The sequence below is a fragment of the Uloborus diversus genome, chromosome 6, assembly GCF_026930045.1.
Source record: "Uloborus diversus isolate 005 chromosome 6, Udiv.v.3.1, whole genome shotgun sequence".
NCBI lineage: Eukaryota > Metazoa > Arthropoda > Arachnida > Araneae > Uloboridae > Uloborus > Uloborus diversus.
Genome location: NC_072736.1, coordinates 10027219 through 10050843, shown reverse-complemented (window position 1 = coordinate 10050843; position 23625 = coordinate 10027219). Strand labels below are relative to the sequence as shown.

At 34.3% G+C, this 23625-nt stretch overlaps 1 protein-coding gene across 1 annotated transcript in view; it reads left to right on the top strand.

Moving 5' to 3' along the window:
• The window catches only part of LOC129225206 (kinase D-interacting substrate of 220 kDa B-like), an 87907-nt gene that overhangs the window by 43741 nt on the left and 20541 nt on the right, over positions 1–23625 (top strand). The window contains exons 11-19 of the mRNA XM_054859773.1: positions 506–670; positions 2418–2600; positions 3502–3658; positions 5313–5458; positions 7681–8036; positions 9276–9455; positions 11537–11746; positions 13322–13556; positions 15324–15489. Of these exons, the coding sequence (XP_054715748.1) occupies positions 506–670; positions 2418–2600; positions 3502–3658; positions 5313–5458; positions 7681–8036; positions 9276–9455; positions 11537–11746; positions 13322–13556; positions 15324–15489 (1798 nt within the window). The remainder of the gene's footprint in view (positions 1–505; positions 671–2417; positions 2601–3501; positions 3659–5312; positions 5459–7680; positions 8037–9275; positions 9456–11536; positions 11747–13321; positions 13557–15323; positions 15490–23625) is intronic.

The window sequence follows — 23625 nt, the reverse complement described above, 5'->3', positions numbered from 1 at the left end:
ATCATTATCGCCATCGTAGAACAAAAACCGGAGCCGCAGAAAATGCGACCGAGCGGACAGAGAGCAGCAAGTAGAGTGAAGTGGGGTGGAAAAATGAATCGGCAAATGAGCGATCAGATCCGGGTACGCGGTGATGCGCGGGAACCAATGAGTGCGTTTGGCGCCCAAACAACGAAGGGAAGGGGACGCTACGCCATTTTAATGGCCAACAAGAAGATGCAAAAAAATCAGATCGACGCTTGAAAAATTGACAAAAAGCTAAACGATGGGAAAAGTGAATAAGTCATATTTTGATATCGTAAAGTGTGCGAAATTTAACGGGGGAACGCGGGGAAAACGTGGAATGCACAAGAAAATAAAAAAACGACAAAATGGGGGAAGAAAACGATTAAAATGACCGAAAACATGGGAAAAATGTAAATGGGTAAAAAATGTGATATGCATCATCACACTGCTTTCATTATTTTTTTTTTTTTAATTCTTCAAAGTGCACTCTTTTTTATAGGAAGGCTAAATACCAATGAAGACAGTGAAAACCGCCTGGGCTATGATCTGTACAGTAGTGCCTTGGCAGATATTTTGAGCGAACCCTCCCTATCAATGCCAATTGCTGTCGGCCTGTATGCTAAATGGGGTAGTGGAAAATCATTCCTTTTGAACAAGTTGGAAAGTAAGCATTTTTTGTTCCACACGTAAACTCACTATTGCTCACTGCTATTGCCTGGAACTACCAGTAGTTCAATTTACATTGCTTTACTATCACTCATCAGATATTAAGTTGTTGTAGTCTTGCTGAGTATGCTCATATTTTGTTCTAAACTAGGGCTGTCCAACTGCAAAGAGCCCACGGGCCAGAATTTCGATCACTGGTCACCTGGCGGGCCGCAGTTTGAAAAAGTTGAACAATAACCTCTTACCTCTTATACAATAACAATTAATAGTTGAATGATTAATTATAAAACAAGGAAACAGAAGGGTTATAAAACAATTCGCTTACATTTTAATGGGAAAACTGAGGACGATCCACCTTCTTGACAAGGGCAGGAATGTCAACATCGATGCTGGCTGCACAGCATGTGCCGTATGCGGCCCGCAGGCCGCCAGTTGGACAGCCCTGTTCTAAACTATCTGTCTTTAAGCAGTACTCAACCCACGCTGATTGCAAACTTATTATTAATTTTTTTCTGAGAATAAATAATGCAATGTAGCTACTGATACATGACTCTACGAACTCTTTGAGAGTGCAAAAAATTTAATTAATTTGAGAATTCCTGAAATAAAAAAGATTACATCCTAACAAGGCACTGTTAATATTGTAATGTACTGTTAATAACCATAATGGTATGAATATTTCCTAGCTAAGCCATTTTAATTACAAAAGATTTTGTATCAAAAAAAAAAAAAAAACGCTTAACAGATGACAGAGTTGTAAATGATTGAGGTTATGCGCTATATTACACATCTATATCTAATTATCTATCTTCTATCTATTAATGTATAAAGAGAGAGAGCTGCCCGCCTTGTCTAGTGGTCAGAGGAGTCTGACTGTAATGAGGTGGTCCCGGATTCGAATCCCGGCTTGAGCATGAATGTACTTTCTCTCTCCTGTCGCTGTCCTTCCTCTGTGAATATGTTGTTATGCTGTGAATGGTTGCCTATCCTATAAATGGGTCTCTATGGCATGTATGTACTGTGGAAGTCGTACTTCACACCAAATTATGGTACAATTGGAAAAAGGAAGCAACGCACCCCAAATTGCCAGCTTGAGCTGGCACAAGACAACAACAACATAAAGAGAGAGAGAGCAAATTTTATATGTTTATATGTTCCGGGTAAGTTCTGGAAGCACTGCACCTGTTTGAAGAATTTCTTAACTAGTTGAAAACAACATAATAAATTACAGAGTGACATAGGCTATATATTATCCATGTATATATATATATATATATATATATATATATATATATATATATATATATATATATATATATACAGCTTCTATACTCATATGTAAAGAGTATATGTGGATTGGCCTTAGAATGATTTGTTAACTCTAAATATTAACAAATCAGTTTCATAATTATACAATTTGTTTTGTTTCAGGAAACGATTAAAGTTTTAAATTAAGGCACCGGTATAATATTATAAAGAGAGAGAGAGAGCAAATTTTGTCCCCAAACATAGTAAAAGGGGAATTTAAAAAAAAAAAGCCTCTTACACCAGCAAGAGAAACTTTGTTCAAACTACAAAAGAACAAAAAGGGCCCCATACCTGAAATAGCTTAGGACCTCGTTAAGTATAAATTCGGCCCTGCACGCACATACATGTGTAATGTATTTATCTATACATGTATATATTTAATAAAAGTTCTTGTACATGTACGATGTACATGCTTATTTTCTTTCTTTTTATTTCAGATGAGATGAAAAGTTTTGCCATTCAATGGTTAGAGCCAATGTTCGAGTTTAGCCGCCTAGTTTTTCTACTTACATTTTTTGTATCTGTCATCATTGGATTAATTATGTTTTTAGCAACAAAAGTGTGGATTTTTGGAGTTTATATTTCTGTTGGAGTGTTTGTCTCAATCTTGGTATTTTTAGGTGAGTTTAAAAAATAATTTTCTTTGTATAGTTTTGCAATCAACTTTTGTTCAATTACAAGTTTTAATTGTTGTTCCATATGCAATGTCAAGGTTATTTTTTCAGTGATAGAGAAACAAAAATTCTGTGGATTTCTGGTTTTTTTCAAACACAACTTTAAAGTATTCTCGATGTTTATTTCCTAGCTATAAGTTGTAATTTGTCTTATAAGCATAAAATGTTTGAGTGGTGAAAATAATGCAAACTCCACCCCCCTTCCCCTTCCCCCACTGCAAAAAAATACACATAAAAAATCAACACTAGATGTCTAACAGTAAAATACCAGTCAATGTACAAAAAAAAAAAAAAAAAGAAAAGAAAAGAAAGAAAAGGAAATAATACAATTTTTGAAAAGGTAATTGAGGAATTAGAGATAATGTTTAAATTGTTGTTTAGTTAATGGACTGAGGGATTAGAGATAATTTTTAAATTGTTGTTTGATTGATGGACTACTCTCAATTCTAATCTTTGTGGTAGCATTTTTATGTAAAAATACTAAAAGATATTACTCAAATTTTAAAGCAATTGATTACTCACCTTTTGTGAAAAGTCTCTTTGAAATTGTAATATTTCATACTTTAATGGCAGTTTTAATGTGTAAAAGCAAAAAACCTGACACATATTAGAAAAAGAGAAAATTTTCCTAAAATATCTTTTTATCTTTCAATTATACAGTATGAAATCCAATTTGTTTATTTTTTTTCCCTGTAGTAAATTCTAAAAGTATTGAATGAAAGAAGTAATTATTATTTTTTTTCTTTAGTTGCCTTTTGCTTCCACTTTCCTTTTCTGTCATCAAATGTACTGTTAATATTATTTTTTAACTGTTTTGAAATTATTTAAAATTTTAATTTACTTTTAGGAGCTGTAATTCACATTAACAAGAATTATGATTTTTCTTGGATGTACAAAATAAGTCTGTACTTAGCAAAACAGTTGAGCTCATTAAGAACCTTATTATTTGTACTTTTCTGCAGCCCCCCTGCAAACAAGAGGAATGATTTAACTGATCCAGTCAGGTAGGTTTTTTTCCCAGACAACTTTTTCTATACTTGTCAACTCTTAAGCGGATTAGGTGGAAAATGTACCCATTTAATATTTTTATGCATCAGTCCCAATTTTTTACGCATTTTAAAATCACATTGCGTTATCTCTGTTAAAAGTTGCCAGTTTTTATTCCCAATGTAATTTTTCTTCCTAGCATCAGTAATTTTTTAACTTCTCATACATTTTATATTCTGTAATAAGGGACTTGCATGCTTGGCATTTTGCCACGCTCAGTCATAAATTTCAATCTAGTTTATTTAAGCCAGTAGAATTATCATAAATTTAAGATGTTCTGAAATCTAAGATCTTTATTTAGCTAAGATATTTGATTTTTAGAAATGAATTTAAAAAAAAAAAAACACACTCAAAATTTACAGTTTTTATTTCTTTATTTTTAATCTTCTTTGAATTTAGGGTTGTAATATCAGTTGATTGAATAAGTAAATACCAAATATCAACATTTGAACGAAGCAATTGCCTGTTTGTTGATGTTTTCATAGTTGAAATTTTTACTCTAACTCCAGTGGATTAACCCTAAACTCCAGTAGATAGTCTTGATTGTTGTCCACTTTTTCATTTCTTCATTCTCCTAAAATGAATCTTACCAGTAAAACAGTTAAGTTACCGGATACAGTTCGGCTTTGTCAAAAGAAAGCATTTCCCTGAATGTCAAACATTACCAAAAAACTACCATCAAATTATCATGCTGTGGCGCAAGTTTCATTGTTGGTGACGTCAGGAGTGTTACTCAATCAGTGAGTTCACTATTATATATATGAGGATCTTATGAGCAAGTGAAAGGTTTTAGTCAGTTTTTTACTTCCTTTTACAAAAAAGGAAGTATTGTATTCACAAAAAAAATTTCACTCAAAAATCGGCCTTAATTTTCATTTTTCTCACCCCGAATGAATGTTGAGTTTTTTTCGACCTGACCACCCGTAGATATATGCCTAGGAACGTACAGACACCCGAAATATTCATTTTGACGACCCCCGAGTTAATTACAACGAATTTTCTTGTGACGTCCTTATGTACATATGTATCTCGCATAACTCAAAAACGGTATGTCCTAGAAAGTTGAAATTTGGTACGTGGACTCCTAGTGGGGTCTAGTTGTGCACCTTTCCTTTTGGTTGCATTCGGATGTTCCTAAGGGGGTCTTTTTCCCCGTTTTGGGGGGAAATCATTGTTAATTTCGATGTAAACTCAAGTTGTGTTATAATTTGTCGGACACTTGGCGATATATCACTAGTCTTTTGGTTGCCAAGTTTTGTCACCAACTTGGTAACAAATTTGGGGAAAAAAAAATTTATTTTTTTTTTTTAAATTTGGTTTCAGTTTGGCCACTGTTGGTGATATTTAGAGAGTAAATAATTGAATCACAATAAAATTGCCAATAATATGGAAATGACATTAAATTAGAGTAAAAGGAAGTCATGTGATGCACACATCAGCTCGTTTTGTCAGAGTTTATCGAAAAATTCAGTGTAACAAAGCTTTTTTTTTTTATCTGCCTGGGTGACCACCTAGCTCCCAAGATTTGTCGGACCCTTATCATGTGCCCTGCTCATTCATGTACAGTTTAATCCTTTCCTACACATAATGCATTGTTTCTCTGAATTTTAGATTTCTGTTCACCGAACAAACGAAGGTCACTAGCTCAGGAACTGATAATTCAATTCTGCAAGTCGTCATTTCTCTATATGTTGCTATCGAAAAGGAATATGGCTTGTTTACTTGCCGGCTTCATAGAATATTGAAACCAAAACCAGGTAAAATATATTCTTCACTTTTTCTGATGATGAGAGTAAAAGTTTTTATATGAGAATGCCTATTTACTCTTCAAGTCATTCATAACAGTGAGAGCTTTTATGGCTGCTTAAAGTTGTAAACTTTTATCTTGATTGTTTTTTAAGCATATAATAGAAATCTATTTGTTAAGAGGAGGGTAGTTGCTAAAAATGGTACAAATCCTGTGTTTGAAAAAAAAAAAAAGATTTATTTTTATATTCTACATTTTTGAATTCGCGTTTTTACTTCAAGATTTGTACCTGTTGAACATATTTGTGTACATAAAAAACAATTTATACATCAAAATTGGCAATACATTATTTTATTTTTAGAATATAAGAAGAATTAGAGCAAGAAAGTGGCTGTACTGAAATTCAAGTGTACATCTCTCTTTGGAAACATTAATTTAAATTATTTAAAATTTTGGTTACTATTTTTTCTAGCTGTTTTAGCCCCCCCCCCCTTCTCCCCCTCCATAACTTTAAAAATAGATTTGATTTTTTTCATGTCTAAGATTTTTAAATATTGATTTTGCTGATATTTATCAAAAACTATTTCTTAAGTTGCTTTCCCTGTCATAATGCCTATGGATTCTGCTGTTAACTGTTGACAAAATCCATGAAAAATGATTATTATTATACAGTTATCTGGTTAATAAAGTTAAACTAATTTCATAGCTGAACTTAAGCAGGCATCAATTTTGGGCGTTTTTCAAAGTCATCTGTTTAAAAATCATTTTTTTAAACTTTTTTTCTGATGAAAATAAGTAACAGGTAAATATGTTTTAAATTTAAAAACAACAAACATTTAAAACAAAATATAAAAAATGTTTTTTAAATCTTAAGACTATTTCTGCAAGCTTGGTTCTCAATAAAAAATTATGAAGTAAAATAAGTATAGATTTCTTGATTACAACACTCAAAAGTTGCAGTTGATTTTAGTATCTTCATATATAGGTTAGTTCTAAAGGAACCTATAAAATTTAAATTAAAAATTGAAAGTAGATGAAATATAGGTTGTACAAAAAAAAAATATTTATTCCAAAATGGGTATTGTCCATTTCATCCCTCAAATTTTAAATTACTAATAAATAACCTAATAATTTAGGTTAGTTATAATATAATTAACTAACCTAAATATAAAGATACTAGCAGTACCTGCACGGCTTTGCCCGTAGTAGAAAATTAAAAAGTTATTTGATTCACCTGTATATTTACAAATAATGGATGATGAATTTCTCGCCAATTTGCTGTGTTCATTTTCTTGACCATGTTACAGTTCCACGTTATGATAATTTGGTAATTTACTTGTCCACGTTATGATAATTTGTTTGGTAAAATGTTCTTTAAAATGGAGTAGAAAAAGAACAAAATCGAATTTTTGAAAAATCGCTTTGAGGTGCTCACCCCTGTGCTAAGAACTAATTTTGTGCCAAATTTCCTGAAAATCAGCTGAACGGTCTAGGAACTATGCGTGTAACAGACATACAGAGATCCAGAGATCTAGACATACAGACTTTTTTAGCTTTATTGTTAGTAAAGTTTAAGATTAACTGTTCTTTGAGTATTGCAGTCAAGAAATAATATACTTATTGTATTTCAAATTTTTTAGTGCAAACTAAGCTTATAGAAATAGTCTTTAGATTCAAAAAACATTTTTTATTGAGCAATCATGTTTGCTTATTGCTTTCATTTGACTGTTTTGATGTGCTATGATTTTATTTTCCCACCAGCACCCTCTGCAGCACCACCTTCGACCGGCTCCTCACGATGCTGCTCCTCTAGCGAAAACTCTCCAGGTTGCGTCAATGTCCTGCACTTACACGCTTACATACACGCACGTACACAGACACACAAACACATATACCCACATACACAAACACATACACACACACACACATACATACAGACACCTACACCTACACACAACTACCCACACACTCATGCCTGCACACAGACACAAACACATATGCCTACACACACATGCACATCCCCCCACACATACACACACACCTACCCACAACTACTCACACACTCATGCCTGCACGCAGACACAAACACACATGCCTACACACATACACATCCCCCCCACACACACATATAAACACACACACTTGTGATTGCGAAAAACATAATTTGAATTCATAAGATCAAAATTCAAATTATTATTTTTTTAATTTATTTTGTTTTATTTTATTTTTTAGTTGCATCCAAGTGGTGGCAGTACAGAAGCATTTGCTGCATTCCCAACTTCGTGATAGCCCTGCTAGTGATGGTATTCCTCGGCTGCATCGCAGTCCTGGTGCTGGAAACAGATGCTGCCTATCTGCAATCACAGTCTGATGACTACACTACCGTTTACCGCTCTGTCTTCATTACCATGCTTGCCGTCGTGATATTCGTTGTCCTCGCCAACCTGTGCACCCTCTTGCGCATCCTGAAGTCCTTGTTGCTCTCACACCAAAGGCGACTGGCTGGACCATTCCTGAGATTCGGATCCTCAAAGGATGAAAGCTGCATTAGTTCGTTGAAGAATGAAGTGGATACTATTGTACAGATGGTGCGTAACTTTATATCTACATCAGCTTTCTAACTTCTATAAGTTTCAGTCAAAGGAAAGAGCATGCAGGGGGGGGGGGGGCAAGAAGCATGGGCGCCCATATAAGGGGGCAAGTGAGTTCACAAGCCCTCCCCCCCTCAGGAATTAGAAATTCCTAGCTTTTAGTACTTTTTTCTTGCAAAAATGTAAAAACATTTCTTTTCCGTCCATTAATGCATAAGTTAATTATAAATGTCATTTTAATAACTCTAATCTGTACTGAAATCAGTTTCCATGGGGAAAATATCAGAGCAGCCCCCCCCCCCCTCCCTTACAATTTTGCATATGGACACCCATGGCAAGGAGGGACAGGGTCCAAAGGGGACCCGAGAGCTTTAAAATGAGGAGAGAAATATGTGTAGGGACTTAGGGATAAACAATATGGAGTGGGCCCATATTGTCATTTGGTGACAGGTCCCAGAATTTCTGTGCACGCCCCTGGTCAAAGGTACTGCCATAACTAGACCAGGGTTTTACCTAACATTTTTCTCCTGAAATTTATGTGATCAATAAAATTTGATTTCTTTCATATATTCTATTGATTTTTGTTACAATATGTTATTTAAATGAGGGGGTGCTACACTAAGGGCATTAACATCAGCAAATGTAAAAGTATTCGTATATATTAAGTGAAGAAAAAAAAGTCTGATGTGTGCACAACAGATTTCTTTTTAATAACTCCAAATAGATGTGTGTACTCATATAAGCACATTTAAAGTAGTAATTCCTTAAATGATATTTCTTGACACTTAAAAAATATATTAAATATAGAGGCACTTTATTTATTCAAAACACTTTAAAATGTAAAGAATTTGATGTTTTTGTTAACGTTAAGTATTCAAAATCTGAAATCAAATTTTGATAGTTGAACTGTGGCACAGCAAGAGTTTTCTTCAGAGTTGTTATGTAAAGATTTCTAGTATTGTTTACTAATTTATGAAAGATGTTGCACTCATATACAGATAGTTGATGTTGTTCGCAAGAATTGAATAAATTTTTAAATGTAGGTATCTCAGTTTTGTTGAAAAAATGAGATAAAGTACTTACATTCTCATTCTACAAAATGTATCAGCATGAATGCTTGCAAACAGCTGCATGGAACTAGTTTGTTTCCTGTTCAAAGCTAAAGTAAACTTTCTGTAAAATGTTATTTGTACAACTGTATACTTGTTTATTTGATCAGTCTGATTTTTAAAATAGGTGCAGTGCTTGGATGCATTTGTTGGGCAGCAAACAAGACTGGTGGTTATTGTGGATGGGCTGGACAGTTGCGAACAAGATAAAGTTCTCTACATATTAGATGCAATGCACACCCTGTTTTCTGATGCTAATGCTCCTTTCGTGACAGTGCTTGCCATTGACCCACATATTGTCATCAAAGTAAGAAACATTAATTTGGAATTCTATCAGGATCAATTATTGCTCAAAGTGTTTTGGAGAAATTTGAAAACAGATTTTATTTAATTTATTTTATACTAGGTACTTGATATGTTTTACATATTGTTACTAGTTCCGTGCAGCTTCAAACTTTCTTTAAATGATGACATAGTTCTTGAGAAAACACAGGAGATTTATTTACAACTATGTACAAGAAATGTCGTTAACAACTGCTAAATTAACCGTAGCAATTAGGCAAATATCGATTAACACCGTGTACTCAATGGTCAACCACGTATTTACATCAAAATACGCAAAAAGCACAGCGTAAGGCTAAACGCACTTTCCAAAGCAAGAACTAAAACGAGACTAACGCTATGCTGTGGAGGCTATTTATAAATCGTTGAAAAGTTTCCACAATATTCCATTGAGAAGTTTCGATTGCATTCTACAAATGTCTTGTACTTTCTTTTTATTCCATTCACAAATCTTATCTATCAGAAATGGAGGGACCATATACTTCATTCGAATGTAAGGTATATTCATTACCTGAAACTATTTACAGGTTATGTTACTAAGACAATTTTAGATGAAAGATAATGGAATAAATGCCAAATTTAGCTAAATTACAACAAATTAATCATAAAAATAATTACTATTTACAGAATTTGTAACAATATTTTTATTTAATGATGACTGATGTTCATAGACTGTAATTTGATCAATTGATTATTGTCATTGATTATTGTCATTGATAATGTCATTGATTAGCTAGTATTTGTGATAACTTTCAATAACTACTGTCAGCTGTCTGCATTATGATTTTTTCTTCCAATTTCTGCACTTAGTTGATATGATTGTACCTGCACCTGACTAATTCCAACTTATACAAACATTTGTCAATTCATCAGAAATTTTGTGGAAACAGAAAATGTCTCCCCTGTGCACTGCAGATTAGAAAAAGGAAACTGTTGTACTATTTTCCTCTTTAGTTCTGGACTTGAGTTGAGCCTAGGACTCTTACTAAATTAGAAACCCTTATATCTGCTGTTCTAATTAATTGAGAAAATTGGAAGTTACAGACCAGGGCCGGATTTAAGGGAGGACAGGCGGGACTACTGCCCTGGGGCCTCCACAACAAAGGGGCCCCCACAATAAAACTTTCACAATGTACCCTAACTTTCACGGGTCGAAAATATCGGATATATTCAGATATATCAAAATATTCGGATATATATCAAAGTATCGGATATTTTCGAAAATATCTTTTTGAACCATGATTAGGGGCCTCTACTCCTTTGTTGCCCCGGGGCCACCACACTTCCAAATCCGGCCCTGTCACAGACGGAATTCCACAACTTCTTTGACGTTGCTTTTTTATAATAAACTAGCTGTACCTGACGCGCGTTGCTACGCCAACAAAAAAAAACATCATTATACTGATTTTCAGGACAATCGGTTGAACGGGGCAGAAGTTGCTACTCTGCAGGGCCACCTGGTGGCGAGTGGCTTCAATGAGCATATTATGCACCTTCTCCGTGGAAAATACATATATATAGCAATTTTCATAATAATCGGTCCAGGTATCAAGTGAAGTCGTGACTATACTCAAATTTTGTACTCACGCAGTTTGCAAGATCAATCAATCGCTAAAAATATCAAATAGAAAAAGTTTTAAATCCCCCCGTTGCATGAAAAGCCATAAAACAATAAAGAAAGAATTTATTTGTTCAAACTCAAGAAAAATGGCAACAGCTAACTTCTTATCAATGAGATCTTTCACGCGAATTAATTTCTGCAGCCGATAATTTTATTCGTATTTATTCAATAGATTGTGACTTAAATTGGAACAAAAAAGGAACTATCGAACGGATTTTTTTCGAACTGGTCTATATACATTCCCAGTACCAAAAATAACAAATGGTGAAAGTTTCAGCGAAATCTGCCGGGTAGTTTTTGAGTTCATGGATGACATACAGACAAACATTCATTTTTATATATAAAGATAGAGATATCATTTGATTAACTTTGAATGAATGTTTGTTTTAATTAGAATTCACTCGTTGCATATTTTATTTTTATAGGCTATCGAATCCAACATTCACAAAGCTTTCCAGAAATCCAACATCAGTGGCTATGAGTACCTCCGCAACGTTGTGCACCTTCCCTTCTATTTGCAGAATAGTGGCCTGCGTAGGGTCAAGGCTGCTCAACAAGCCGCCCTACTTTGGAATAAGAAATCTGGCAATTATTGGAACGAAGACAGAGAATGTGACCGTGCTGTTCCCACTGTTGTGAGTACTTGAGAATTTTATTGCATACTGGATGTCCCCAAGACTTGTGCTTCCAACTCTCAAATTGAGAATGGGGTTGTTTCCTTCAGTCAAAAGTATTGCTTTTTGTCACTGAAATTGATAGAATAAGCAAAGAAAAAAAAAGAACATGGACCCAGAAAATGCTTTCATTTCCCCAACAGTTTTTTAATTAATTTTTTTAAATGTCCGATTTTTGAAACAAGGCATGGTCTTGATGACGTCACAAATGATGCACTTTGCCACATCTTTCTACCGCGATTCCACGTTATGATAATCAAGAAGTGAATTAAAATTGCGCTCTACGCTTGCTATGAACCCTATCGTTACCAATACACCTGAGTAAAAATGTGAATTAAATATTTTGCTCTGTGAATGGCAACCCAGAATGGCATTTGATCATTTGTGATGTCATCGTACAGAAGCATAAACATTGAAAGCACGATGATTTAAGTAATTTTTTTTAAATATTAAACTTAAACAAATTATTTGAAAAAAGGTCAGATCCTATGTTTTTAAGCATGCTTTTTCAGAAAAAAATACTTTTAAAATTTTGGAAACGACCTCATTATGTTAAGGATGTCTTTTTTAAAGGTTTTTCCAGCTAAAGATTCTTAAAGAGAGGTGTATGTATTTATTGAGCAAGCATTAACTTGCTTAAGTTCAGATTTACCAAAAGCAGTTATTACTTCAAATAATATGAATAGTTTTAAGAGAGTTCTTAATCTTCATTGAGGGTTGATGAGTTTAATTGGATCAACCTAACTAGGCCCAGAACCTGTTCCTGGTCGTCACTTTTGTATTTGTTTAAGATTACACATGTCGTGATTTGGGCTATCATTTCAACGTTTCTAAGGGGAAGAAAGGGGCGAGGGATACTCCTTCTAAAAATCTTACATATCAGTCATCAAAGTTACATATGTGACTTATTTTTAATAATAATAATAATAAACATCAATTAACTTGAATCAACAAATTAAAAATTACAGGTTGCTACTCAAGAAGTTTAATGCAGTCGCAGTCAAAACAAGTTATCATGTAATAGAGTAAATGCTAAGCAATAGTTATATAATTAATTTCTCTAATATAAAAAATGATTAAAAATTTCTTTTAAATTTCCAAAATGTCGCTATACTTGTATGTATGGCAAATGTCAGTTCTTCCTACTATACCAATTTTAAGGTAATGGACTTGTTTCTGTCAGTGTCACACATGATTGAGAGGTGCAATTGATCATACTTGCAAGATAAACACTTTTTTTGCTTGATTGTCACTTCATCCATCAGGTAAAAGACAACCTTCATTGTTAAGTTTCTTCTGCTTTAACTAATGGGATAGTTCTTATTAAATGCATAAAAATGGTTTTACACATTTTGTTACTCTTTATATGTTCCTACAGCAATATTGCATCCTCTCATATAATGTTAGATTTATAAGTTTTGAAAAATGAGGAACTTCTGTGGTAATATTGCATTTTCGCTTTTGAAATGTTTGATTACTGTGTTATTAGCGGTAAAGCAATAGTCCTCCCAAACAGTTATGGAATTTTTGTTTCAGTCAGGGAATCGTAAGGCTTCCAATTCCAGTATGTCCATTCCGGATGCATTCAGGAAAAGAGGGAAAGGAACACAAAAGCTGAAAGCAAGCGAAAGCTTGGCGAGTAGCATCAGCAACTTGCATCGAGTTGTGACGGGAGCTCAAGATCTAACGAAAGTCCTCCTCACTGATGACTACTTCAGCGATGTCAATCCACGTTCCATGAGGAGGCTGATGAACATTGTCTACATTACCGGTGAGTTCTTTTTTGTATCATGGAGGAATGTTATCAAGGGTATATTTGCATAGAGCAACTGGTTGCACTGATTGGTTGGTTTGATGATGTCAATGGTTCGTGCGGTTGAGCATCCATAGGATGTGAGTGCTAATAAGCGCGATACTGCAGTCCTTGGATGGAATGAATGAGCTGGCGGTGTATTTCATGTATCCATAGGATATTTTCATCTACCAGTAGCTCTATTAGAATGCACCTCGTCAGTCAGGCGAACCAGGGGCTTTACTCTTATTTGAACATACCCAAGGTTTATTTAAAAAGTAGAATATATATTTGGAATTTTTAGACTTAAAAAAGTGCTTAATATCTCCTATTTTGAAGCATAGCTTGGAATTTTTTGTGTGTCAAATGTATTTTTTCATTAATTTTTTTTATCAGTTCTTATTTACTCAAGGACTGCGATAGCTAGTGAAGGGTGGTTGTTTGGATACTGTAAAAGTTTTTTTTTTTTTTTTGCCATACCAAAAAAATTTAAAGGTGTCAACTAAAACTGAGCACTCTTTTATTGTTTTCTGAGAAGTTTTTCTTTTTTTTTTTTTTCCCAAATATTTTTTTTTTAATTATCAGTGTAGTAGGATGTCCACCCTAAAATGTAATTTAATTGGAAGATCAGTCTTGAAAAAATTAAAAATCTGATTGCAATGGCGTGTTCTTACTGAATCATGCCCCTTTGTATCTCTTCGAATTTGCAGCTGTTTTGTGTCTTTTAATGGTATACTAGGGGGTTTCGCCCCTGCTCGCTTTTGCTTGCCAACCGTCCCTTGCAGTCTTCAGTGAATTCGGTGCAGTTTTATCCAAAATGAAGAAGTTGAGATGAGATCTTTTGTTCATTTTCGTGTGATGTTTTACATTTGTTCCAAAATCTTACATGATATTTCAGGTATACAGTCAACCCTCATTTATCGCAGTTAATTCGTTCCAAGCTTTACCACGATAACCGAATTTCCGCGAAGTAGGATTCTGTATTTATAAACCGAATATTTTCCTAACTAGAGCGCATAAACTTACTGAGGACAATTTAAATAGGTTTTTAACATAGTTTGAGCCCTCTAGATATGAAACAGTACCCTTAGCCACCATTACATTTGCATTATTAATATAGTTCACAAAATATGAGCAAATAAGATGTATTAGACATAATAGATATCATATAGTTATATTATTGGGAAATGAAACTACATACACACATGCATTTCTTACACACTACTATTAATCTATGAAAATAGCTTAACTTGTTCAATGAAGAATTAATTGCCAGTTAGTGACCGTATGTTTCCCCGTTCTTCTACATTTATCCTCATTAAAGGTATTGTGCATACAACTTAAAAAACTAGTACACTGTTGAACACCATTTACAGATTTATTTATCCTCTAGTGATTTATACTTTCCAGTTATAGTGTTTAACGATTAAAATGAAATAGTGATTTGCTACACTTTATTCGGCGATTTAATACCTCCACTCCCTCAACTAGTACAACTACAGTTCCTCAGAAGAGCTTACCTTACTTGAAAGACATACTTTGCTATTCTTTATAGGAAAAAAATTTTACGAGTGCATAAAAGAGGCTAATTACTATATTTTAAAAAAAATACGAAAAAACCGCGATGTAGTGAAGCCGCATAAGTCGAAGGGCGAAGTGGCGAGGGACGACTGTAGCTACTTAAATGAAAATAAATTAATTTTTTGCTTGCATTTCAAAAAAGTATGATCTTTTGGAATGTTGCAGGTCGCCTTCTGAAAGCCTTCAACATCGATTTCAACTGGTATCACCTTGCCTCTTGGGTCAATATCACGGAACAATGGCCCTATCGTACGTCTTGGATTATCATGTATTATGAAATGCATGAAAATGAGTTTGATGATGTTTTGCCTTTGAAAACTATTTATGAAAAGTATGATTTTTTAATCAAATCAAGTTGATTAATGTGTATTTTGATAAGTTCATTTTATTTATGTACTTTTTTGTTTTAACCATTTATAGTTCTTAATGTTAATTATAGTTTTTTGTAGTTGAATAAATCCAATACAGGTTAAGCAAAATTTTGAAATGAAAATTACAATTTTCATTGCAAATACAGTTTGCTCTCTGTTTAACGACGCTCTGTTCAATGATTTTCTCTATTTGAAGACTGCTTTGCATGGTCTCGGATTCTCCACTGTAGTTTTAAAAGCATTCTATTTAAGGATGATATTTTGTGGTCCCCTTGAAAGTCCTTAAACAGAGAGTCTACTGTATGTGCCTATTTTATGTTCAAGAACAACTGGTGCGAAGTCACTACTTTATTTTATTTCATTGCTGCTATTTTATGCGTAAGCTAAAAAATTATTTTTTCTGAACTTCTTTGTAGGTAATCTCACAAATGTTGTGGAAGCCAGATATTTAAACTTTTATTTTCAGTTTAAAAAAAAAATGTGTGAACTTTTGTTACATGTTTTATTTCTTAACTGTAATTTACATCATCATCCTTTATAGATAAACGGCGTTTTTTTTTTAGAGGTATAGAACTTTAGGTTCAAATAAAACACCGTTAAATGATATAAACTGCCATGAATTTGGCTTTATTCGAAAGATGATTCTTTGCCATTTTTATTTAAATGTGATTTCTGGTGCATGGCCACTTCGGCTGACTTGGAGAATGTCTAATCGGGAAGTCCAATTTTCTATCACTTTTTGCAGCAATGGGGCCCGTATGTGAGTGATATGTGGCGAATGTTCTTGTCCAAGGCGTCAATTGTCTGTGATTTATTGGTGTAGACCTGAGACTTCACACAGCCCCACAAAAAATAGTCCAGCGTAGTTAAATCACATGATCTCGCAGGCCAATTCACGGGTCCATTAAGCGACATTATTCGTTCACGGAAAATTTCTTTCAATAAATCAATTGTGACACGCGCTGTGTGGCGTGTTGCACTGTCCTGTTGTCTATTAATGATGAAATGGCAAACCAAACTAAACACAAAACAAGTGACAACTATCAAAATGGCCTATAGACAGGGTTGCCACGCACCGGGAAAACCGGGAAAACCTGGAATTGTCAGGGAAAATGAAAATCGCTGAAAATCAGGGAAATGTCAGGGAAAATGAAAAATTGCATATTTCCGATCGTTCTTAGCGCGGCCTGCGGTCTATGACGTCAAAAAAAAAACTTTCTGCCTTGTTTTTTTCGCCGCCATTCCCTTCCCATTCGTCGTTTTGTCATTCCCCTCTTTCTTCTTCCCCCTGCAGTTATTTTTATCAACAACTCTGCCATTGGCACGTGCGCCATAGCAGTCGGCGTGCACCATAGCAGTCAGCGGCGGACATGCGCAGAAGGTACTTCTTTTTGATAACTTACGATGTTTAAACGAAAAGCCGAAGGGCTAATTTCGTAAGTCAGTCAACAATGTTACATGCTTATACAAGCAGAGATAATATCACACAGTGGAAGGTGCAGAATCAAATATTAATGTGAAGAAATGAACATTGGAAACTTGTTAAAATCTTACCAAGAATTTATTGGTCAATAGTAACTAAAATAAATATAACTAACAAAAATAAGTTCTTAAGAATAAAACCCGGCCATAAGTGGAGGCGGAGTTCGCAACTCCCCAACACCTATCGGACCTAACTCACAAGAGGCTGACGAACACAAAAGAAGAGAGAGAGAACGATTGGAATCGTTCACTATTTATACTTGCCTCATTTGCATATGATTGGGCATCAAAGGATGCCAACCTAAAACTGAAACTTTACACGTGCCGAAAGAGTTGAGAAGTTATTCTAATTTGAATAAAGTTAATTTTATATTACATTACATTAGGAATGAGAACGCGGATAAATATCGTTTACCGATGTCTATCATATCCCCCCTTCTCATTCAGTAATGTTATTAAACTTTAAATTTTTATACAATTTTAATAGATTCAAAAATAACCCAAAAAAATCCACAAAGGGCCAGGCTTAATCTTTTACAAAAAATTTAACAATTCAACAATAAACAAATATGGATATATATCCATCATAATACATCATCCATCAGCAGCTGCAGCTCAATACATCACTGCTTATTTGATTGAAGTCCTTTCTCAAAAAAGTCCTTCTTGCCTATTGATGATCCACAGTCCAAGGAAATAGTAAGTCCAAGATTAACATTTCCACTGCAAACTATCTTGTCAAACTGTAATTGACAAAAATACTCGAAACAGTATATTTGAAAAAGATGGGCACAATGATTTTACAAAAAAAATTTTTTTTTTTCACAATGACAAAATTATTTAAAACGCTTAGTTTCCAAAAATAAACTCTTGTCATTGAATCAAATTCCTCCATCTCAAAGATTAAACCAACGAGAAATTTGAAAAAGAATTTCAGTTGTTACAAAAATATTTATACTTTAATACCCCATTTTATTTATTATACTAAACAATTTCATACCATTAAAAATTAACAAAATATTTGTTCACAAAAACGATTCAGTTCAAAACGGGTCTGCGGCTTCGTAAAAATATCGGCCCTATTGGATTTACTGCCTACATGTTTTACGGTAAAAATGTCCCGTTGAATCAAATCACGAACAAAAAATAATTTTACATCAATATGTTTTGTACGGTGATTTTCAATCGGAGATTTAACAAAATCAATGGCCGATTGATTATCAACGTACATTACAGATTTAATTTTACTTTTTCTAACAATTCCCCAGCGTAAACATTCGTTTAATACACGGTCAAACCACATAAGCTCTTTAGACACTTCACAAAGGGCCACAAACTCACTTTCCATAGTGGAAAGGCTAATACAACGTTCCTTGAAGGTTCGCCATTCAATCGGCGCATTATCCAACAAAATTAACTGCCCCCCGAGTGAAGTTCGATCATCTCGATTAGCTGCATAATCGGCGTCAGAAAAAGCTATTAATTGGGTTCTATTACAATTTAATTTAAGTTTTAAATCTTTTGTTTGAAAAACATAACCCAGAAGTTTTAAAAGACCGTTCCAATGAATGACACTAGGGTTGCTTTGAAATTGACTGAAGATATTGACCGCATAACAAATGTCCGGTCTCGTTCTGCTCGCAATGAAAGAAAGACAACCCAACAAATTACGATAAGGAATCTTTGACATTTCAAATTTTTCATTTTCTGTATTAGGACAATTCGATTTCGAAAAAACAGTACCTTTACAAATCGGCAATGATGAAACAGGAAAATTAAAATGTTTGAACTTTTCAAAAACTTCAATGATATATTTAGTTTGAAACAAATTCAAACCATTCTCAGTTCTTTCAAATTCAACACCTAACAGTTTTTTAGTTTTTCCGAGAACTTTTAAGTCAAAATTTTTCCTAAGTAAATTTAAAACATGATTTAAATTCTTTTCTTTCCGTGCGAGCAAAACAATATCGTCAACATACAACAATAAAATGACACATGAATTATAAATATAAACACAATTACATTCTTCAAATTTCTGAAAACCAACTTTCAATAAAACACTGTTTATCTCAAAAAACCACATACGGCCACTCTGGTGCAAACCGTAAATTGCTTTATTAAGCTTACAAACTAGATTTTCTTTCCCTTCCGTTGCAAAACCCGGTGGTTGTCTCATAAAGATGCATTCTTTTAGAGGTGCATATAAATAAGCATTTTTCACATCGCACTGCAAATCGAACCAACCTTCTGATATTTTCAAGGAAAAGAAAAATCGAACCAATGAAAAATGAATCGTCGGACTAAAAGTCTGATCGTACGATTCAGGGGATTGTGCATATCCCTGAGCAACAAGTCTCCCACGATATCTAACAATTTTCCCCGATTCATCTCTTTTAACATTGAAAACCCATCTCGATCCGATTGGTTTTTCATTTGCAGGCAAAGGTGTTAAATCCCACACTTTTCTAGAATGCATAACCTCTAATTCATCCCTCATTGAATCTAACCACTGGTCCTTTTGCTTAGATTTAAGAACCTGTTTGTAATTCTTAGGAATTACAATTTCATCATCTAGTCATAAGTTACATAAATTTAAATGAACAGTTTGATCAGAAATTTCACCTTGATATAAATTTTTACCATTAAAATCAAATAAATGTGGCTTAAACGAAATAGCATTTTCAGAACAATATTTTTCAACATCATTTAAAGAACGTAATCGTTTAGAAAAATGTTTCTCATAAAAATAAATATCAGTACGAGATTTATCTGACCTTGGGATTGCTTTCCTCACCCATTCTGTTTCACGCAGCTGGGCGCGTGGTGGGTTTTCCCCATTTTCACTCAAGTCAGAATTCGAATCTGATTCATCCCCGCTCGTCTCGCTTTCACTCTCATCAGAAGATAAGAATTTAGACGGCGTACTCGGGCTTTCACTTCCGTTATCCGATTCGGAATTCGATTCATTTTCTGAATTTTGAGAATCTGATTGAATATTTGACCATTTGAGACAGGGACCCAGCACAGCTCCACTAGAGTCACTCTCTGATATATTTTTAAAAGCTTCTTTGTAATACACATTTTCATTAAAATTTACATTTATACTTTCAAAAATTTTTCCGCTTTCGGGAATCCAGATACGAAAACCCTTAGTGTTAAATGCATAGCCCAAAAATATACCTTTTTTGGCTTTAACATCAAGTTTACGTCTTTGCTGACGGGGTGTTCCAAGATAACACAAAACACCGAAAGGTTTGACGTGCCTAGCACTTGGCTTACGTCCACCATATAACTCAAAAGGTGTTTTAGTTTGTCCTGAGTGACAAATCCTATTCCAAGTATAATTGAAATAAAGCATAGCATCCGGCCAAAATCTTTTACTTAGCCCGCTTTCTTCCAATAATACTGTTGCAGCATTAGCGGCTGAGCGATTGTACACTTCGGCCAAACCGTTCATCTCTGGACTGAAAATATTGGTTAACTCATGTTTTATACCGTTATCCAAACAATAATTGTCAAAGACTTTATTTACGAATTCTCCCCCGTTGTCAGTTCTAACAGCTTTTACTTTAAGATTTAAAAATCTTTCAGCACGCTTTATGTGCCTTATGAAAATTTCTGGTACTTTGCTCTTTTCACTAATTGGATACAAAGCAGATTTACGTGAAAAATCATCAATGATTGATAAATAAAAACGTTCCCCCTTATTTCCCTTAATATTACATGGACCCCACACATCAGCATGAAGTAATTCAAGGGGACATTTAGACCGTATTTTACCTATTGGTTTAAATGAAACACGTTTAAATTTACCAATTTTACAATTTTGACAATCTATTTTTACATTTTTGAATTTAGGCAGGCCATGGACACACTCAAATTCACCGCTCTTTCTGATACTATCGGTGTTAATATGTGCCAGCCTTCTATGCCACAATTCTAATTTTTCTACATTAGAGCATTCAATTTTCTCATTTTCGAAATGATCATTACTTTTATTTGGTTTTATACTTTCTTGATACGATTTATTATACAAAATTTGAGGTTTTACAAAATAAATGCCATTTCTTAAAATTGCTCTAAATATAAATCCATTTCGACCAGATATCGTCACGGAGCCGTTTCCCCCTTCAAACTTAGCACCCCCCTTATCGAATTTAGTACCCGATAACAAATTTTGACGCAGATTAGGAGAGTACATTACATCTTTTAAAACAATGATAGTATCATCAAACTTTAATTTCACAGTTCCCATCCCCAAAATGGGGAAAGTTTCATTTCTAACGGCTACAGCCATTTCTTTGTTTCGTAATGGTTTAAAGTCCTCAAACGCACTACGAATGTTGACGAAATGATGGGTGGAACCAGTGTCGAAAATAAATTCATTTGGGTCTTCTGATACTTCATTCAGATGTACTTCGGAAATGAAAAAGTTCTGGTACTTACATGCTTCCTTTTCCACTGATGGGGAACTGCACCTCGCAGTTTTCTTGTTCGCCTTCCTCTTGTTCCGGATTGGTGATCTTGACTTTCCGTTACGTTGTTCGAGGTCCTTGTCAACTCTATGTTGACACACATCTCTTTTGTGGCCGGGTTTATTACAGTTAAAACAAATTAGTTTCCCTTTTACTCCTTTCTTGTTAAAATTACCCGGTTTCTTTACAAAGTTAGCCCTGCCGATAATTTTATCATCCTCATCTTTTAGTCGAATTCGCGATTCCTCGGCAATAAGTTCGCTGACTACTTTATTAAATGTGAATTCCTGTGCAGTAGTTCTAAGAATAACTTGACAAATATTGTCGAATTCTGAGGGCAAATGACGCAAAATTTGAAAAATCAAATAATTTTCAGAGAAATTCGCGTCTATAGCCTTAATTCTTTCGAAAATTTGCCGAGTACGGGCAGCGAAAAGATTTATCGACTCTTCCTCTTTTATACGACATTGAGATAACTCTGAAAACAATGTCATGTGCTGACAACGATTGTCAGGAAAGAAGTGATCTTTCAAAGCCTTCCAGGCATCAGCCGCGTTGACCTGATTTTCGATTATCTTTTTGAAATTTTTCTCCAAATTTAAATAAATTATGGATAGGGCCACATCTTGTCGATTTTGAAAATTACGAATCTCTTGCTCAGTAGCCTTTTTTTCATCATTAGAAAAAGGTTCCGTTTCAATGCCATTAACTATCTTCCATAAACCTCGTTCCATTAGGACAAATTTAATATCAGATGACCAACTCACATAGTTGTCAGACCTTAATTTTTCGATAGGAACACTCTGGAATGCCATGATTGTTAAGAATATGAAAAACGCCAAAAAAAATAAAAAAACCTAATTGCAAAAAAAAACAACCAACAAAATCTCAAAATATCCCCGAAAAAAAACCTAAATAGTGCAACTGTTACAGCTTCCCCCCTGGAACAAGTCCAGGTCTTCCGCTGAATTTAGCAGCCACTATTCTGCCTAACACCAAACCAGCTATATCCCCCCATAAAATGCAAACGAAACATCTGAGAAAAAGTTTGCACTACACATGGCTTAAAGATTCGATACAAATTTCCAAAAGGCAAAAGAAAAGCTTCTACTTTCACAGTTTTCATTCAACGCCGATGCGGGGAAAACAATTTGAAAAGATTTCCAAACACTTGTCATCTACCGATTCAGCAAAAAGACAAGTCAGTTACAACATTCCATTTCATCACAAAAACACGAAGTCTAATACTCTACTCTGCTGACAATTCGAAAACATCTTAATACATTTATATTACTCATGATACTGAACACGTAATTATTCTGATACAATTGGGTAGGGCTGGGCCCATAACCCTTATGATAACTTACGATGTTTAAACGAAAAGCCGAAGGGCTAATTTCGTAAGTCAGTCAACAATGTTACATGCTTATACAAGCAGAGATAATATCACACAGTGGAAGGTGCAGAATCAAATATTAATGTGAAGAAATGAACATTGGAAACTTGTTAAAATCTTACCAAGAATTTATTGGTCAATAGTAACTAAAATAAATATAACTAACAAAAATAAGTTCTTAAGAATAAAACCCGGCCATAAGTGGAGGCGGAGTTCGCAACTCCCCAACACCTATCGGACCTAACTCACAAGAGGCTGACGAACACAAAAGAAGAGAGAGAGAACGATTGGAATCGTTCACTATTTATACTTGCCTCATTTGCATATGATTGGGCATCAAAGGATGCCAACCTAAAACTGAAACTTTACACGTGCCGAAAGAGTTGAGAAGTTATTCTAATTTGAATAAAGTTAATTTTATATTACATTACATTAGGAATGAGAACGCGGATAAATATCGTTTACCGATGTCTATCACTTTTCTTCCTCGTTTGAGCGGGCTCTGTTTAAGCGCTGCTTGTTAACGTCAGCAGTTCTGAAGTTATGATGCACAGCACGTTGTTTTGTTTGGGAGTGCCGACTGAAGTTTTTAATGAGCTGCAATAATCTTTTCATATTTTATATTATTTCTTTAAATTAATTAATGAAATCGTATTATTCTAAACAATTTTGCTTTGTAAATTTAGTTCATTAGACAATTTTAAACTTAGAAAGTTTCTTTTTTACAGAAGTATCGCTAATCT